The sequence below is a fragment of the Triticum urartu genome, chromosome 5A (genome assembly GCF_056163025.1).
Source record: "Triticum urartu cultivar PI428250 chromosome 5A, HENAU_Tu73, whole genome shotgun sequence".
Classification (NCBI taxonomy): Eukaryota; Viridiplantae; Streptophyta; class Magnoliopsida; order Poales; family Poaceae; genus Triticum; species Triticum urartu.
This window is the reverse complement of record NC_141877.1, coordinates 341,173,345-341,193,529: the sequence shown is the minus strand read 5'-3', so window position 1 is coordinate 341,193,529 and position 20,185 is coordinate 341,173,345. Positions and strand designations below refer to the sequence as shown.

Below are 20,185 nucleotides of genomic sequence, written 5' to 3'. Positions count from 1 at the left end.
TACATTATTTTTGGGACTAACCTATTAACCTAGAGCCCAGTGCCAGTTTCTGTTTTTCCTTGTTTTTGAGCTTCGTACAAAGGAATACCAAACGGAACGAAACCTTCATGATGATTTTTCTTGGACCAGAAGACACATGTTGGACTTGGGCTCCAAGTCAGAAGACCTTGGAGTAGACGACAAGCCATAGGGGCGCGCCGTAGGGGTCCTGCCTTGTGGCCTACTCCAATACCTCCTGACCTAATTCTTCGTCCTATATATTCACATATATTCCCAAACCACCAGAAACATCCACGAAAACAATTTTCCACCGCTGCAACCTTCTGTTCCCGTGAGATCCCATCTAGGGACCTTTTTCGGCACCCTGCCGGGGGGGGGATTCGATCACGGAGAGTCTCCTATGTTGTCACTTCCATATACTAGTGGGAATTTTTCATTATAGAACTTGGCTTGTATATTCCAACGATGAGCTTCCTCAAATTGCCCTAGGTCTTCATGAGCAAGCAAGTTGGAAGCACACCCACTTAGTTTCTTTTTGAGCTTTCATACACTTATAGCTCTAGTGCATCCGTTGCACGGCAATCCTACTCACTCACATTAATACCTATTGATGGGCATCTCCATAGCCCGTTGATACGCCTAGTTGATGTGAGACTATCTCCTTCTTTTTGTCTTCTCCACACCATCATATTCTATTCCACCTACAGTGCTATGTCCATGGCTCACGCTTATGTATTGCGTGAAAGTTGAAAAGGTTTGAGAACACCAAAAGTATGAAACAATTTCTTGGCTTGTCATCGGGGTTGTGCATGATTTGCATATTTTGTGTGATGAAGATGGAGCATAGCCAGACTATATGATTTTGTAGGGATAACTTTCTTTGGCCATGTTATTTTGAGAAGACATAATTGCCTTGTTAGTATGCTTGAAGTATTATTGTTTTTATGTCAATATTAAACTTTTCTTTTGAATCTTATGGATCTGAACATTCATGCCACAATAAAGAAAATTACATGGATAAATATGTTAGGTAGCATTCCACATCAAAAATTCTATTTTTATCATTTATCTACTTCAGGACGAGCAGGAATTAAGCTTGGGGATGCTTGATACGTCTCCAACATATCTATATTTTTTTATTGTTCCATGTATTACATTATTTGTTTTGGATGTTTTATATGCATTAATATGCTATTTTATATTATTTTTGGGACTAACCTATTAACCTAGGGCCTAGTGCCAGTTTCTGTTTTTTCCTTGTTTTTAGCTTCGCGGAAAAGGAATACCAAACGGAGTCCAGATGGAATAAAACATTTGCGATGATTTTTCTTCGACCAGAAGACACCCAAGAGACTTGGAGATCAAGTCAAAAGAGCCACGAGGCGGCCACAAGGGTGGAGGGCGCACCCAGGGGGTAGGGCGCGCCCTACCTTGTAGGCCCCTCGGGACTCCCCTGACCTAGCTCTGCCTCCTATATATTCACATATATTCCCAAACCACCAGAAGCATCCACAAAATCACTTTTCCACCGCCGCAACCTTCTATTCCCATGAGATCCCATCTTGGGGCCTTTTCCGGTATCCTGCCAGAGGGGGATTCGATCACAGAGGGCATCTACATCAACTCTATTGCCCCTCTGATGAAGCGTGAGTAGTTTACCTCAGACCTACGGGTTCATAGCTAGTAGCTAGATGGATTCTTCTCTCACTTTGATTCTCAATACCATGTTCTCCTCGATGTTCTTAGAGATCTATCCGATGTAATCTTCTTTTGCGGAGTGTTTGCGAGATCCGATGAATTGTTGATTTATGATAAGATTATCTATGAATATTATTTGAATCTTCTTTGAATTCTTATATGCATGATTTGATATCTTTGTAATTCTCTTCGAACTATCGGTTTAGTTTGGCCAGCTAGATTGGTTTTTCTTGCAATGAGAGAAGTGCTTAGCTTTGGGTTAAATCTTGTGGTCTCCTCACCCAGTGACAAAGTAGGGGTAGTGAGGCACGTATTGTATTGTTGTCATCAAGGATAAAAAGATGGGGTTTACATCATATTGCTTGAGTTTATTCCTCTACATCATGTCATCTATTCTTCATGAACTTAATACTCTAGATGCAGGCATGAGTCGGCCGATGTGTGGAGTAATAGTAGTAGATGCAGGCAGGAGTCGGTCTACTTGACATGGACGTGATGCCTATATTACATAATCATTGTCTTGGATATCGTCATAACTTTGCACGTTTCTGTCAATTGCTCGACAGTAATTGTTCACCCACCGTATTATTTGCCTTCAAGAGAGAAGCCTCTAGTGAAACATATGGCCCCGGGTCTATTTTCCATCATATTAGTTTCCGGTCTACTATTTTGCAATCTATACTTTCAAAACTATACAACAAAAAAATCCAAAAATATTTTATCTTTCGTTCAGTTTTATTTATCTATCTCTATCAGATCTTACCTTTGCAAGTGACCGTGAAGGGATTGACAACCCCTTTATCACGTTGGGTGCAAGTGTTTGATTGTTTGTGCATGTAGTATTAGGTGATTTGTGCATTCTTCTCCTACTGGATTGATACCTTGGTTCTTAAACTGAGTGAAATACTTATCTCTACTTTGTTGCATCACCCTTTCCTCTTCAAGGGAAAAACCAACGCAAGCTAAAGAAGTAGCATAGCCGAACACACTAGGCTTGCTAACTAAGTTGTACGCAGTGCGATCGCTAGAGGGAATGAATGGTCTCGTATGGAACGTGACTCCGGCCGACGCCACATGCGGCCCCACGGTGGACGCCAACCGTTGTGAGGTTCTTACGGTAGATGCCATGGGATGGCTTATCGAGAGTGGTGGGGGACGATGAGCGCCAGTGGATTCCGGATGCGAGATTAGGCACGAGCGATTCAAGGCACAAAGACGTACCTAGGTTTGAGGCCCTCCGAGGGAGGTAATACCCGTAGTCCTGCCCGGTCATTATGAATATCACAAGGTTTACATGGTTGCTCCAAGAGTGGTTTTGGGTGGAGGAAGAAGGAGCTAGTTCTCCTCTCTACGTCGTGTGTGTGTGTGTGTGTGTGTGTGTGTGTGTGTGGAATGAGCCAACCCCCTCCCCCGGGGGCTCCTGGGAGGTCTTATACTTGGACCTCCTAGGTTACAAATGATAAAGAAAGAGGGGTGGGTCCCTGTCACCAGCGTCTCTGGCCTTCGGTGGGGCCCACCTGCTGCATGCCACTGTAGCTAGTAAGTCGTGGTGTCACGGAGTGGTTGGCACTATGCTTCCATAGTGTCGAGTCGCGCTGACATCAGTCGCACCGGTCAACGGTACCGGTTGCACTGTAGCTACGCTCTCCACGACGTGGGAGAGGTCTTGTCGTACGACGAGATTGGACAGGCTGTGACCCCGCTTGCTGCCAGGCGCAGCCAGCCAGCCCGGGCGTGGCATTGGTGCCCAGTCGGCCTCCAGTGAGAGGAGCCGGCTGGAGGGCCAGCCGGACTGAGGGACTTGGGCCGTCATGATGTTTTGAAAAATTGACTTGTACCCCTAAGCCTACCGGGGGGGAGGGGGGGTCATCCCCGACGGCAATTCCTATTTGACGCATGTGGGCGGCAAGTTGTCGAGGAAACGCTCGCAGCTGTTTCGTTCGCGTGCATATTGGGCCGGCCCACTACGGGGTTCGCGTGCTTCTTTTTCGTCCGCTGATGTTTCTTTCGTTACTTTTTTTTCTTCCACGTTTGGTTTTCTCTCTTGTTTTTTTCTTCTGGTTTTGTTCCGGTTTTCTTCTTCTAGTTTTGTTTATGTTTCTTCTGGTTTGATTTTCTCCTGTTTCTCTCCTGGTTTTTGGTTTTTGTCCTGTTTTCCTTTTTTGGTTTTGATTTTCCTCTTTTAGTTTTGTTTTTTCAATGAATATACAAATGTTCACTATGTTTCTTAATTTTGTTCACTGTATATTACACAAATGTTCAGTGTGTATCCGAAAATTGTCCAGCGCATATATTCATTTTCTCAAAAATGTTCATCGTATGGGATTGCCCTCTGAAGATAAATGTTCAATGTGTATTTTTAAATTGTGCAGGTTATATCACAAAAAAATGTTAAATATGTATTTTTCAAATTGTTCAACATATATGACAAAAAAGGTTCAATGGGTATTTGAGAAATGTTCATCGTATATTATGAAAATGTTCAACATATATCAGAAAATGTTCGATGGTCAATTTTTTATTTTTGGATCAGTCAGTACATATAGCTCTCAAGTGGTCACACAGCGTTTTGATTACAACTACGCAGCAGCTCCAGTGGTAAGGAGCGCTAACTCTCTATCGTTGGGTTGGGAGTTTGATTCCTACGTACAGCATTCTTTTTTGGGATTTTTGGCACTGCCTCGCGGTAACGCCAAGAAACGGGCCGGCCCATCCAACCGCGCCCTGCGCGAATGCTCGTCTTCTTGACGCACGCGAGCGTCAGCTAGGGGCTCCCATCCCCGACATTGACTGAAAGAAAACTAATAAAAATATAAGGAAAAATAATGACAAACGTTGAAACACATAGCTAGAACCGGCTTATTATAACCATGGGAGACATCATAAATAGCGGCTAACGTTGAAACAAACACCTAGCGAGCACCGGGTTGACACAATCATATCATAGGAGACGGTAGGAGAAGTGTGTTGTGTTTCACCCGGCCGGCCCGTGACATCACCGGCCGGCACCACCAAACCATGTGAAATAGGTGGCCGGAAAACCATTGCACCGGGATCGCGCGGCCTCTCCCTTTCAGCCAGCACCCCCCGCCCCACCCCACCCCACCCGCCATCCAAGTCAACCGAGTGAGCCACCCACCATGAATGAGCTGCATGCCACCACCCGAGCTACCTAGGCGAACTGCTTAGCCGTCGCACACCCCACACTCACACTATCGCCGCGCCTCTTGGCATCTTGTGTCACCTTCCTTCCTATCCCATCCCACCTGCCCCCCACCGCTCCGTCTCCGTGGCCACGCGCGCGCGCACTCCCCATTCCATTTCCATTCCCCATTGATCAAGACCTCCACCGCCCGCCCGCCCCCGCAACTTTAAACGCCGCCCGCGCGCCCGCGGGCACCATTAATTATGCCCGGCTAAACACCCCCTGACACGCACGTAACATCTTCCGCCCAACGCGTCCATGTCGCTCCGCCGGCTGTGCTTCGTGCTGCCCATGGACGGGGATGAGGTCCTCGTGGCCTCCGCTGACGACGACCACGACGACGACGCCCGGCCGCGCCCCGGGGAGAGGCTGGGCTCGTACGTCCGCGACAAGGTCGGCCGCGCGCTGTCCTGCCTCCGCTGCGGCTGCCGTGACTCCCGGTCGGCGGTGGGCTTCGAGGACATGGACGGCGTCTACGAGGTTGGGGCCAGGAAGATCAGAGGCGCGGCGGGGCCCAGGGTGTTCAGCTACTCGGAGCTCTACATCGGCACCAGCGGCTTCAGTGATCAAGAGGTGCTCGGCAGCGGGGGGTTTGGCCGGGTGTACCGCGCCGTGCTGCCGAGCGATGGCACCACGGTGGCCGTCAAGTGCGTGGCCAGCGTCGGCGTCGACCGCTTCGAGAAGTCCTTCCTGGCGGAGCTGGCCGCGGTTGCCCGGCTGCGGCACCGCAACCTCGTGCGGCTCCGCGGGTGGTGCGTCCGGGACGAGGAGGAGCTGCTGCTCGTGTACGACTACATGCCCAACCGCAGCCTCGACCGCCTACTCTTCGCGCCGGCCTCGGTTGCCCCGGGCGCGCCGGCACTCGGCTGGGACCGGCGTCGGCGCATCGTGGCCGGCCTCGCCGCCGCGCTGCTCTACCTGCACGAGCAGCTCGACACGCAGATCATCCACCGGGACGTAAAGACCAGCAACGTCATGCTTGATTCCGAGTACAACGCCCGCCTGGGGGACTTCGGCCTCGCCCGCTGGCTCGAGCACGCCGTCGAGGACGCGCCGCCCACCAAAAAGCTCGAGGTGCTGCCGTCGCCGCCTTCCGTGCGGTCGACGTCGTCGTTTTCCTCGTCGGCCAACTACCAGTTCCGGCTGATCGACACGAGCAGGATCGGCGGCACCATCGGGTACCTCCCTCCGGAGAGTTTCCAGCGCAGGGGCGCGGCCACGGCCAAGTCCGACGTGTTCAGCTTCGGGATTGTGCTCCTGGAGGTGGCCACCGGACGCCGGGCGGTCGATCTGGCGTACCCCGACGACCAAATCTTCATGCTGGATTGGGTACGCCGGCTGTCCGACGAGGGAAAGCTGCTCAAAGCCGGTGACCGTAAGCTGCCGGATGGTGCGCGTGCCATGTTCGACATGGGCCGGTTCATCCACCTCGGCCTCCTCTGCTCGCTGCATGACCCAAGGGCTCGTCCTACGATGAAGTGGGTGGTGGAGAACATCTCCGGCAGCTGCTCCGGCGACCTCCCGGCGCTTCCGTCCTTCTTAGCACTCCCAAAGTACATCTCTCTCACCTCATCCTCCGACGACTCCGGTACCTCGACAACAATCGCCGGCACGAACAGCACAGCCACCTCTGCTGCGTCGACGAAGCACATGTACGCCACAGCGGCTGGTACCACCATCTACCTCACCGCAGAAGACGGCAGGTCTCCCACAGGCGGCTCGGGTGAGAATAAGAGCGGCAACAGCCAACTATCGTCGCCGCGGCCAGCGGTGACAGTTCCAAATGTGGACACTCCGCGTGAGATATCGTACAAGGAGATCGTGGAGATCACGAACGACTTCTCCGAGTCGCAGGTGGTGGCGGAGCTGGACTTCGGGACAGGGTACGAGGGCTTCTTGGACAACGGCAATGGCGGGCGCGTCCACGTCCTCGTGAAGCGGCTGGGCATGAAGACGTGCCCGGCGCTGCGCGTCCGGTTCGCGAACGAGCTCTGCAACCTGGCCAAGCTGCGGCACCGGAACCTGGTGCAGCTGCGCGGGTGGTGCACGGACCACGGCGAGATGCTCGTCGTCTACGACCACTCCCCGGGGAACCTCTTGAGCCACCACCTCCTCGCCCGGCACAGCAATTCTGGCATCCTCTCGTGGCGCCACAGGTACGGCATCGTGAGGGCGCTGGCGTCCGCCGTGCTGTACCTGCACGAGGAGTGGGACGAGCAGGTCATCCACCGGAACATCACGTCGGCGGCGGTGTTCCTGGACCCCGACCGGAGCCCGCGGCTGGGCAGCTTCGCGCTCGCAGAGTTCCTGTCAAGAAACGAGCACAATAACCCCCACGTGGTCTTGCCCACCGGCTCAGGTACAGCGCGGGGCATCTTCGGGTACATGTCGCCGGAGTACATGGAGAGCGGCGAGGCCACCACGATGGCCGACGTGTACAGCTTCGGGGTGGTGGTTCTCGAGGTCGTGACCGGCGCGATGGCGGTGGACATGAGGTCGCCGGAGGTGCTGCTCGTGAGGAAGGTGCAGGTCGGCCAGGAGCAGGACGTCCGTGGCGTGGAGGCGCTCGCGGACAGGCGGCTGGACGGCAGGCTCGATCGGCGAGAGCTGGTGCGGCTGGCGAAGCTGGGCATCGCGTGCACGCGGTCGGACCCGGCGGCGCGGCCGAGCATGAGGAAAGTCGTCAGCATTCTGGACGGCAACGACGAGGTGCTGAGGAAGTTCGAGCGGCGGATGGAGAGCAGGGAGGAGTGGGAGAGGAAGAACGCGGCGGCTCTGTCCTTGGTGAGGAGACTGCAGGCTCTTGGCATACACTGAAACATCAAACATGCATCGCAGTTAATGTAAGCTGACAATTTACATTCCAGAGAAGAGGCTATCGTATGTTTCTTTGTTCATATGCAAAAAAAAAGATCTGGTGCATTTTGTGTGGATATTAATACTGTACGTGTGATTTTGTAGTGAGAGTGACTATATATATAGCTCAGTTGACTATATTGGTAAGTGTCTCATTGAGTTAGACATGATTTTTTCTTGCACTATCACATTGTTCAAAGGTTCAAATCATACAATTTTTAACTATGAACTTTCGAAAATAAGTGCTTGTGTGCTCTCTGGGAAAAATAGTCGCATGAACTTTGAAGCAAAATAAAGGTTACAAAAATCCTAAACCTACGAACAGCTACGTAGCTGCTACGAAAACTTCCAACTAATCTAAACATGCCCCTCGGTTTTCAGGTGGGGTGGGTCTTCTTCTTTAACCCAATCAAATAGTCCCACGTCAGATCAGTTTGTAACCTTATGTAAACCATTACGTGGATGTAGTATTGCTCTAAAGGTTATGATTTGAAAAATCAACCCTTCCTTTAAAGGGGACAATTTGCTCGCGGCACATTAGTTCCTATAAAATGTAATGCGTGCTTTAACTTTGGACAGTAGTAATTTCCGAATGCTATGAGGATCTATTGTGAAACTGCTGTGGTTTGGAATTTAGCTTTCTTGTTAACTTTTTATATTTGAGGTTTTATGTAACTCTCTCATAATAAGTAATATTTAGTCACTGTTATGAGATCATAATCTTTTTTGAGGTGTTATGAGATCATAATCATATGTAAATGCTTTTGAATATCAATCTGAAGGTGTCTATTTTACATCTTCGGAAAAAAGTGCCTATTTTATGTCACATATACTAAATATATTTGGACCAATTGTTGGACAAAGCATGAAATTTGATAGTCAAACTGCGCCTTTTTTCCCGCAAAAAATCTACGACTTTTTTCAATGGTGGTGTCATATCCGTCGAGGTCCAAACTCACTATGGCAGGCCATTACCAACAAAGTATATCGATCGTGATGCTTGCAACGATGGCACCATCGTCCTTCTAGTGATTGTCAACGCATGCAAAAAACACGAAGTTGATGTGCATCCTCGCCTATCCAGATGCCTCATGTGGTCTTCCCAAAGTTAGTCATCGCAATGGTAACCTATTGCTTCTACACTAGCATCCTCGTTAGGTGAGATCACCAACTAAGAACTATGCTGCCGTTGAAGAGTTAGGTGGTCTCCTTTCAGACGGTGGTGTCGAGAGGGATTGCAGTTCTCTTGTGTCTCTGCTATGTTGTAACGATGACGCTTTTTAATGAAATAGACAAAGCTTTTGCATCTTGAAAAAATAAACCTAGGCTTGATCATTGCCTTGCAAATGTGCTCCTTGGCTCGATCATGTTTGCCTACAGAGAGCTATCATTTGTTGACGTAGTGACATCCTATAATCTTGTCAATATGAACAAACCATCATTAGCATTCACTCTCATTTTTAGAGCTCACACCACAAAGTTCAACTACTTTATGAAATTAGCTTGTTCTATTCCATATATGTCTCTCTGTTCTGAGAAAAACCTTATCCCAAGTTACTATGTTGAATAGTAAATGAGACGCTATTGCTCTAGCGTGTGAGTGGAGCATAGAGAAACATGTAAAGTGGATTTGCTCCCACAATATGGATGTGTCGCGTCATACATGATTGAATAACAATGGTAACCGTTGAAGGAGGTTGTAGAGATAGAAGCCGGTGGTATGCTTTGCCTTTGCATTCGTAGCAGGAGAATGTTGGGTTTGTGAATGCGTGGGTGCTAAGAGTTGGTCTTGCTCAGAAATAGGCTTACAGTTGAGCCCTAACATTGAGAAGTTTTGGCTAATTAACCCGATATCTGGACAAAAAAGGAATAAAAATAACCGGTTGCACCTAAGATTTGTGCATGAATGAGTGAAAAAGGAGTACAAGCACTTCTCAATTTGGGCTAGCTTCTCAATTTGGATAGAAGCTGCCATGTTATATCTTCTTTGTTGATAGACTAACAATGGTAACCGTTGGAGGAGATAGTAGGGATTGAAGCCAGCGGTGTGTTTTGCCTTCACATTCGTAGCAGGAGAATGTTGGTTTGTAAATGCGTGGGTGCTAAGAGTTGGTCTTGCTCAGAAATGGGCTTACATTTGCGCTCTAACCATTGAGAGACTTTGGCTAATTAACTCAATATCTAGCCAAAAAAGGAATAAAAATAACCGGTTGCAACTAAGATTTGTGCATTGCAATTTGTGCATGAATGAGTGGAAAGGGAGTACAAGCACTTCTCGATTTGAATAGAAGCTGCCATGTTAATCCTCTAGAAGATTTTGGTTGTTAGAAATGTTAAAGTGTTTAGGAATATCAATGAGCATGTTATAATCTACTTCCTCTGCCCCCTAATATAAAAACGTTTTTTTACACTAGTAACGCTAGCCTCCGTCCCATAATGTAAAAGCGTTTTTTACACTAGACTAGTGTCAAAAACGCTTTTATAATATGAGACAGATGAAGCATGTTAAAAACATTGTTATTGACTTGACTCTATGGACTTGTTGGTTCAAAAAAAAAACGGGCTCTAAGGTAGCCGTCATGTCTTGGCATGGGGCTGGGCTATCTATTGGGTGACCGCCAGAAAAATGGGGAGCAATCGAATTTTGATATCTCATTTTCAGTAAGTTTCCATTCTATTTTTACAAACTGTTAGGTTTTTGAAACGTTAGACATTTTAACTTTCAAAAAATCAAAGATTTGAAATCCCTAAAATTTGGAACTTTCGCAAAAGTAAAGGTTGAAGGTGTTTGTGCTTGGCCTTTCTGCAAAAAAAACAAAAGAAATTACACATAGTCGGTCTTATGTATCTGTACTTTCTACACGATAAGTGTATGTTCGATGTAAGCTATGCATAAATTTCCCCGCAAAAATATAGTCGTACGTAAATCTTTCCTATTAGGGCCTGATTGGATTCTCGTTTCGGAGTGCTATACACCTGTAAAACTTATACGCCTCCAGCCATCTTTTTTATACAGGTGGAGAATTAAGTGTGGCCGGTAAAATACATTTGTAAAATAAATACACGTGTATATAGATACACCGATTCCAAGCGGGGCGTAAAGCGCAATCACTTCCCAGCTCAATCCCCGCTAATCATCATCCATGCAAGTCCAATGTGTGTGCTAGTATCTGACACGGCAGTTAACTGATGGTGTCGTTTTGAGGATCAACCAGCAATCTTGCCGAATCCTATCCACCCACCACCTGATGGCGACACGAATCCACAACCGAAAACAATGTTGTTCTCTCCTCTCTGGCCGCATTCCCAATCTGATAGCGAGATATCCCCTGCCCTGCCATCAGCGCGTGGAAAAGCTGAAAGCGGCCGAGAGCATAGCCCAAGGCAGGAATCGACGCTGGACCTGAACCGACAGCGGCTTACCTCAGGGAGCCAGCAGTGTAAATGTAATGGCGCCCCGGGTCTCACGTTTTCCGTAAAGCTACGGCTGGACGTACTATTAGAGTTCGTGGCCTCCTGTTCATCTCTGTTGACGTTTCAGCGGTTGGAGGAACGACAGACGGAGCAGGTTACGGAGCCGTGCAAGCTATGGTCGGTTTTGGATGACGAGAGACAGCGAGCGAAATATCCTTCGAGAACGAGAGGAATTGGCTTCTTGCTGTGGTTGAGCAACGAACGGGTCAGCGGCCTAAATAAATTCAACGAACGAGAGACGGAGTACATACGTAGTAGTAGATGGTCTGTATCACCGCCAGAACTTAATGACTTTATTCTTTCGGTTGGACGGTAAACGACGTGCCAGTCGACAGTGACTTCGTCCGTGCATTGCGTTTCGCAGGAAAGAGAGTAATAAAGCACATGTACCACTACGGCGGAGACACGCTCGGTTGCCCTAAACCCTAAACTCTAGAAAAAATACAATTAATTAGCACGGTGGTCGATCATCAACGATGAGGTACTTTTGCGGGCTCCTACAAGGGTTATTTTTTATGTGATCTGAGTATCACCACATGTCATGTGTTGGACGCGCTCTTGGGATTTTATTTTTTTAACGTGTTTTTGGGGTTTAGATGTTTTTTTCCAGTATTTTTCGGCTTTTCAGTTTTTGTCCGGTTTTTATATAAGTTTTGACCAAACATTTCTTGAAACGAAAAGCGTAAAAAACGTTTTTTTTTCTTACATAAAAGGCTTAGATTTGCTTCCTGCGATAGGCACTGTTGTGCCTCTCGAAAAATAAAAAATAAAATACAGGTTTTTTCTTTTCATGGGAGAAACGAGTTTGCTATTTGTGGAGGCACAGATTTGCTTCCATAAGCCGTGCCTCCACGAGAGGCACAGATTTGCTTCATGTGCCTTTCGAAAAAAGAAAAAAATATGTTTCTTTCTTTTGCGAGAAGGACAGATTTGCTTCAAAAATTATGATTTTTCTAAAATGGGTGAAGTTCGCGAAATAGAAAAAAGTACGTGAAATTTGAAAAAAATACACAAAATTTGAAAAATTTCATGTACTTGAAAACATTTGTAATTTTTAAAAATTTCAAGCATTTTAAAATATCAAAAATGGGAAAACGAAAAACAGAAAAGGAAAAAAGAAAGAGCAAAGAAGAAAAATGAAAGAAAAAGAAAAAACGTCAAGATAAAAACGCCCAAACAAAAACCAGGGTCACTCTACTTAGCGTTATATTTCACACAGAACAAAGGGAGAAAAAAGAAGAAACTAGCCACATCAGGCTTGTTGTCCGAGTTGGTTATCTCGATTGGTACTCAACCTTGAGGGCTAGTGTTAGAAACCCATCTCCACGGGAGCAACTAGTTGACAAGCTCTCCTTTCATAGCCTCCCAACAATCATTTGGGGATGGTGTCGTGCTCTGGATGCTTTTTTTGGATTTTTTTTTATTTTTTCACACGCATTTTCGGCTTTTAAAATATTTTTTCGAGTTTTTTCAATTTTTTGGTTTTCATCAGTCTTCCTTAGCTTTTGGACCCAAAAAATTTTGTGCGAAAATACACATTTTTTCTTCCGCGAGAGGCACGGTCGTGCCTCTCAAAAGCGAAAAAACGGTCGTGCCCCTCAGAACTGAAAAAAATGAATGTTTTATTTTTCTTTTCTTCCTCGAGAGACACAGTTTTGCTTTCGCGAGAGGCACGGCCGTGCCTCTCGGAAACGAAAAAAAACGTATTTTATGTTTCTTTTTTCTTCTACGAGAGGTGCGGTTTTGCTTCCCCGAAATGCACGATTGTGTTTTCGCGAACGTGTCTCTTGGAAACGAAAAAAACGCATTTTTATTTTTTTTTCTTTTGTCAGAGGCACAATTTTGCTTTCCGAGAGGTACGGTTGTGCTTTCGCGAGAGGTAACGCCGTGCCTCTTAGAAACGGGGAAAACACGTTTTTTCTTGCGAGAGGCACCGTTGTGCTTTTGCGAGAGGCATGGCCGTGCCTCTTTCGGACAGGGAAAATATGTGCTCCTGGTTCGGTTTTTCCGTCCATTTTTTCGTTTGGTTTTTTCGTGAAAAAAGTGTTTGTCAAAACCTATCAACATGGGATCTAGTTTTGAAGATCTCGACGTGAGGAAACCAATGGTGAAAACGGTTCAAAATTTGGACGCAGGGTTTAAGAGATAAAACGTTTTGAATAAACTGATATACAAAAAAAGGGAAAACTCCCAGCTTGCGATAAGTGGCGCACATGTAGAGTGGTCTTTGAAAGGAGTACTCCTTAACAAATTTTGAAATCCCAAACATTATTTGAAATTTCTAAAAAAGTTGAATAAAGGTAAATATTTTTTAAAAGGAAGAAGAAAAAAGAAAAACACGGGAAAAATAGAAAATAAAAAATAAAAAAAGAACTGAAAGAAAAAGCAATAATAAAGCCCATTTAGAAACCTTCGAGAAAATTCTCAAAACCGGTGTCCTGTATGAAGGAAATATGCCTAGAGGCAATAATAAAGTTGTTATTATTTTTCTTTATACCATGATAAATGTTTATTATTAATGCTAGAATTGTATTAACTGGAAACTTTATACATGTGTGACTACATAGACAAAACAAAGTGTCCTTAGTATGCCTATACTAGACTAGCTCGTTAATTAAAGATGGTTAAGTTTCCTGACCATAGACATGTGTTGTCATTTGCTGAACGGGATCACATCATTAGGAAAATAATGTGATGGACAAGACCCATCCGTTAACTTAGTATAATGATCGTTAAGTTTTATTGTTATTGCTTTCTTCATGACTTATACATATTCCTTTGACTATGAGATTATGCAACTCCCGAATACCGGAGGAATGCCTTGTGTGCTATCAAATATCACAACGTAACTAGGTGATCATAAAGATGCTATACAGGTATCTCCGAAGGTGTTTGTTGGGTTGGCATAGATCGAGATTATGATTTGTCACTTCGAGTATCGGAGAGGTATCACTACAAAAAAAGACACATCCGTGACATTTTGAGCCGAACGAAAAAAATTGTCCTACTTAGTATCATCATAGATAATTGTGAGAAAACCTAGTATCATCATAGATGTGGTGGGGTCCTACTGTTGGGGAACGTTGCAGAAAACAAAAAATTTCCTACTCGTTTCACCAAGATCCATCTAGGAGTTCATCTAGCAATGAGTCATCGGATGCATCTACATACCTTTGTAGATCGCGTGCGGAAGCGTTCAAAGAACGGTGATGATGTAGTCGAACACGACGTGATCCAAATCACCGATGACCAAGCGCCGAACGGACGGCACCTCCGCGTTCAACACACGTACGGGACGGGAGACGTCTCCTCCTTCTTGATCCAGCAAGGGGGAAGGAGAGGTTGATGAAGATCCAGCAGCACGACGGCGTGGTGGTGGATGCAGGGCGTCACAGTAGCAGGGCTTCGCCTATACTACGAGAGAGAGACGTAACGGGGAGAGAGGGAGGCGCCAGGGGCTGGTGTGTCAAGTCCCTCCTCTCCCCCACTATATATAGGAGGGCCAAGGGGGGTGGTGCGCCAGCCTAGGAGATCCAATCTCCTAGGGCCGGCGGCCAAGGGGAGGTTTCCCTCCCCCCCAAGGCACCTAGGAGTGCCTTCCACCATTGGGACTCTTCCCTTTTATGGAAACCTAGGCGCATGGGCTTTTGGGGCTGGTACCCTTGGCCCATGCAGGCCAAGGCGCACCCCCTACAGCCCATGTGGCCCCCCAGGACAGGTGGCCCCACCCGGTGGGCCCCCGGGACCCTTCCGGTGGTCCTGGTACAATACCGATGACCCCGAAACTTGTCCCGATGGCCGAAACTGCACTTTCTATATATAATTCTTTACCTCCGGACCATTCCGGAACTCCTCGTGACGTCCGGGATCTCATCCGGGACTCCGAACAACATTCGGGTTACTGCATATACATATCTTCACAACCCTAGCGTCACCGAACCTTAAGTGTGTAGACCCTACGGGTTCGGGAGATATGTAGACATGACCGAGACGACTCTCCGGTCAATAACCAACGGCGGGATCTGGATACCCATGTTGGCTCCCACATACTCCACGATGATCTCATCGGATGAACCACGATGTCGAGGATTTAAGCAACCCCGTATGCAATTCCCTTTGTCAATCGGTATGTTACTTGCCCGAGATTCGATCGTCGGTATCCCAATACCTTGTTCAATCTCGTTACCGGCAAGTCACTTTACTCGTACCATAATGCATGATCCCGTGATCAACCACTTGGTCACCTTGAGCTCATAATGATGATGCATTACCGAGTGGGCCCAGTGATACCTCTCCGTTATATGGAGTGACAAATCCCAGTCTCGATCCGTGTCAACCCAACAGACACTTTCGGAAATACCTGTAGTGCACCTTTATAGTCACCCAGTTACGTTGTGACGTTTGATACACCCAAAGCACTCTTACGGTATCCGGGAGTTACACGATCTCATGGTCAAAGGAAAAGATACTTGACATTGGAAAAGCTCTAGCAAACGAACTACACGATCTTGTGCTATGCTTAGGATTAGGTCTTGTCCATCACATCATTCTCCTAATGATGTGATCCCGTTATCAATGACATCCAATGTCCATAGCCAGGAAACCATGACTATCTGTTGATCAACGAGCTAGTCAACTAGAGGCTTACTAGGGACATATTATGGTCTATGTATTCACACGTGTATTACGATTTCCGGATAATACAGTTATAGCATGAATAAAGACAATTATCATGAACAAAGAAATATAATAATAATACTTTTATTATTGCCTCTAGGGCATATTTCCAACAGTCTCCCACTTGCACTAGAGTCAATAATCTAGTTACATTGTGATGAATCGAACACCCATGGAATTCTGGTGTTGATCATGTTTTGCCCTAGGGAGAGGTTTAGTCAATGGATCTGCTACATTCAGGTCCGTATGTACTTTACAAATATCTATGTCTCCTTCTAGAACATTTTCACGAATGGAGTTGAAGCGACGCTTGATGTGCCTTGTCTTCTTGTGAAACCTGGGCTCCTTGGCAAGTGCAATAGCTCCAGTGTTATCACAGAAGAGTTTGATTGGCCCCGACGCATTGGGTATGACTCCTAGGTCAGTGATGAACTCCTTCACCCATATTGCTTCATGTGATGCCTCCGAGGTTGCCATGTACTCCGCTTCACATGTAGATCCCGCCACGACGCTCTGCTTGCAGCTGCACCAGCTCACTGCTCCACCATTCAATATATACACGTATCCGGTTTGTGACTTAGAGTCATCCAGATCTGTGTCGAAACTAGCGTCGACGTAACCCTTTACGACGAGCTCTTCGTCACCTCCATAAACGAGAAACATTTCCTTAGTCCTTTTCAGGTACTTCAGGATATTCTTGACCGCTGTCCAGTGTTCCTTGCCGGGATTACTTTGGTACCTTCCTACCAAACTTACGGCAAGGTTTACATCAGGTCTGGTACACAGCATGGCATACATAATAGAACCTATGGCTGAGGCATATGGGATGACACTCATTTCTTCTATCTCTTCTGCCGTGGTCGGGCATTGAGCTGAGCTCAATCTCACACCTTGCAAAACAGGCAAGAACCCTTTCTTGGACTGATCCATTTTGAACTTCTTCAAAATCTTATCAAGGTATGTTCTTTGTGAAAGACCTATGAGGCGTCTTGATCTATCCCTATAGATCTTGATGCCTAATATATAAGCAGCTTCCTTCATTGAAAAACTCTTATTCAAGTAGGCCTTGATGCTGTCCAAGAGTTCTATATCATTTCCCATCAAAAGTATGTCATCTACATATAATATGAGAAATGCTACAGAGCTCCCACTCACTTTCTTGTAAACGCAGGCTTCTCCATAAGTCTGCGTAAACCCAAACGCTTTGATCATCTCATCAAAGCGAATGTTCCAACTCCGAGATGCTTGCACCAGCCCATAAATCGAGCGTTGGAGCTTGCACACCTTGTCAGCATTCTTAGGATCGACAAAACCTTCCGGCTGCATCATATACAATTCTTCCTTAAGGAAACCATTAAGGAATGCCGTTTTGACGTCCATTTGCCATATTTCATAATCGTAGAATGCGGCAATTGCTAACATGATTCGGACGGACTTTAGCTTCGCTACCGGTGAGAAAGTCTCATCGTAGTCAACCCCTTGAACTTGTCGATAACCCTTAGCGACAAGCCGAGCTTTATAGATGGTCACATTACCATCCGCGTCTGTCTTCTTCTTAAAGATCCATTTATTTTCTATGGCTCGCCGTTCAACGGGCAAGTCAGTCAAATTCCATACTTCGTTTTCATACATGGATCCTATCTCGGATTTCATGGCTTCTAGCCATTTGTCGGAATCCGATCCCGCCATTGCTTCTTCATAGTTCGAAGGTTCACCGTTGTCTAACAACATGATTTCCAAGACAGGGTTGCCGTACCACTCTGGTGCGGAACGTGTTCTTGTGGACCTTCGAATTTCAGTAGGAGCTTGATCAGAAGTATCTTGATCATCATGAACAACTTCCTCTCTAGTCGGTGCAGGCACCTCAGGAACATTTTCTTGAGTTGCGCCATTTACCGGTTCAAGAGGCAATACTTCATCAAGTTCTACTTTCCTCCCACTTACTTCTTTCGTGAGAAACTCTTTCTCTAGAAAGGATCCATTCCTGGCAATAAAGATCTTGCCTTCGGATCTGAGGTAGAAGGTATACCCAGCAGTTTCTTTAGGGTATCCTATGAAGACGCATTTTTCCGACTTGGGTTCGAGCTTTTCAGGTTGAAGTTTCTTGACATAAGCATCGCATCCCCAAACTTTTAGAAACGACAGCTTAGGTTTCTTCCCAAACCATAATTCATATGGTGTCGTCTCAACGGATTTCGACGGAGCCCTATTTAAAGTGAATGCGGCAGTCTCTAAAGCATAGCCCCAAAAAGATAGCGGTAAATCGGTAAGAGACATCATAGATCGTACCATATCTAATAGAGTGCGATTACGACGTTCGGACACACCATTACGCTGAGGTGTTCCAGGCGGCGTGAGTTGTGAAACTATTCCACATTTTCTTAAGTGTGTGCCAAATTCGTGACTCAAGTATTCTCCTCCACGATCTGATCGTAGAAACTTGATTTTCCTGTCACGTTGATTCTCAACCTCACTCTGAAATTCCTTGAACTTTTCAAAGGTTTCAGACTTGTGTTTCATTAAGTAGACATACCCATATCTACTCAAGTCATCAGTGAGGGTGAGAACATAACGATAGCCACCGCGAGCCTCAACACTCATTGGACCGCACACATCAGTATGTATGATTTCCAATAAGTTGGTTGCTCGCTCCATTGTTCCTGAGAACGGAGTCTTGGTCATTTTTCCCATGAGGCATGGTTCGCACGTGTCAAATGATTCATAATCAAGAGACTCTAAAAGTCCATCTGCATGGAGCTTCTTCATGCGTTTGACACCTATGTGACCAAGGCGGCAGTGCCACAAGTATGTGGGACTATCATTATCAACCTTACATCTTTTTGTACTCACACTATGAATATGTGTAGTAATACGCTCGAGATTCATTAAGAATAAACCATTGACTATCGGAGCATGACCATAAAACATATCTCTCATATAAATAGAACAACCATTATTCTCGGATTTAAATGAGTAGCCATCTCGTATTAAACGAGATCCTGATACAATGTTCATGCTCAAACATGGCACTAAATAACAATTATTGAGGTTTATAACTAATCCCGTAGGTAAATGTAGAGGTAGCGTGCCGACGGCGATCACATCGACCTTGGAACCATTCCCGACGCGCATCGTCACCTCGTCCTTCACCAGTCTCCGTTTATTCCGCAGCTCCTGCTGTGAGTTACAAATATGAGCAACGGCACCGGTATCAAATACCCAGGAGTTACTGCGAGCACTGGTAAGGTACACATCAATTACATGTATATCAAATATACCTTTGGTGTTGCCGGCCTTCTTGTCCGCTAAGTATTTGGGGCAGTTCCGCTTCCAGTGACCCTTCCCTTTGCAATAAAAGCACTCTGTCTCAGGCTTGGGTCGATTCTTTGACTTCTTCCCGACAGCTTGCTTGCCGGGCGCAGCAACTTCCTTGCCGTCCTTCTTGAAGTTCTTTTTACCCTTGCCCTTCTTGAACTTAGTGGTTTTATTCATCATCAGCACTTGATGTTCCTTCTTGACTTCTACCTCTGCTGATTTCAGCATAGCAAATACTTCAGGAATGGTCTTTACCATCCCCTGCATATTGAAGTTCATCACAAAGCTCTTGTAGCTTGGTGGAAGCGACTGGAGGATTCTGTCAATGACCGCGTCATCCGGGAGATTAACTCCCAGCTAAGTCAAGCGGTTATGTAACCCAGACATAGTGAGTATGTGCTCACTGACAGAACTATTTTCCTCCATCTTACAGCTGAAGAATTTGTCGGAGACTTCATATCTCTCGATCCAGGCATGAGCTTGAAAAACCATTTTTAGCTCTTCGAACATCTCATATGCTCCATGTCTCTCAAAACGCTTTTGGAGCCCCGGCTCTAAGCTGTAAAGCATGCCGCACTGAATGAGGGAGCAGTCATCAGTACGTGTCTGCCAAGCATTCATAGCGCCTTGGTTCTGTGGGACGGGTGGATCACCTAGCGGTGCTTGTAGGACATAATCTTTCTTGGCAGCTATGAGGATGATCCTCAGGTTCCGGACCCAGTCCGTATAGTTGCTGCCATCGTCTTTTAGCTTGGTTTTCTCTAGGAACGCGTTGAAATTGAATACAACGTTGGCCATTTGATCTACAAGACATATTGTAAAGATTTTAGACTAAGTTCATGATAATTAAGTTCATCTAATCAAATTATTAATGAACTCCCACTCAGATTAGACATCCCTCTAGTCATCTAAGTGTTACACGATCCGAGTCGACTAGGCCGTGTCCGATTAACACGTGAG

General features: G+C 46.2%; 1 protein-coding gene across 1 annotated transcript; it reads left to right on the top strand.

Annotated features, from left to right (window-relative positions):
• Positions 1-4,896: 4,896 nt before the first annotated feature.
• Positions 4,897-7,897, top strand: AP4.3A (protein kinase family protein). Its single transcript, XM_087526015.1, has one exon. It carries the CDS (start codon positions 5,162-5,164, stop codon positions 7,718-7,720), a length of 2,559 nt encoding a protein of 852 aa, XP_087382141.1. The 5' UTR covers positions 4,897-5,161; the 3' UTR covers positions 7,721-7,897.
• Positions 7,898-20,185: the final 12,288 nt, after the last annotated feature.

Excerpts from the sequence above, each read along its gene's own strand:
- AP4.3A (XM_087526015.1), top strand. The coding sequence starts at position 5,162 with ATGTCGCTCCGCCGGCTGTGCTTCGTGCTGCCCATGGACGGGGATGAG.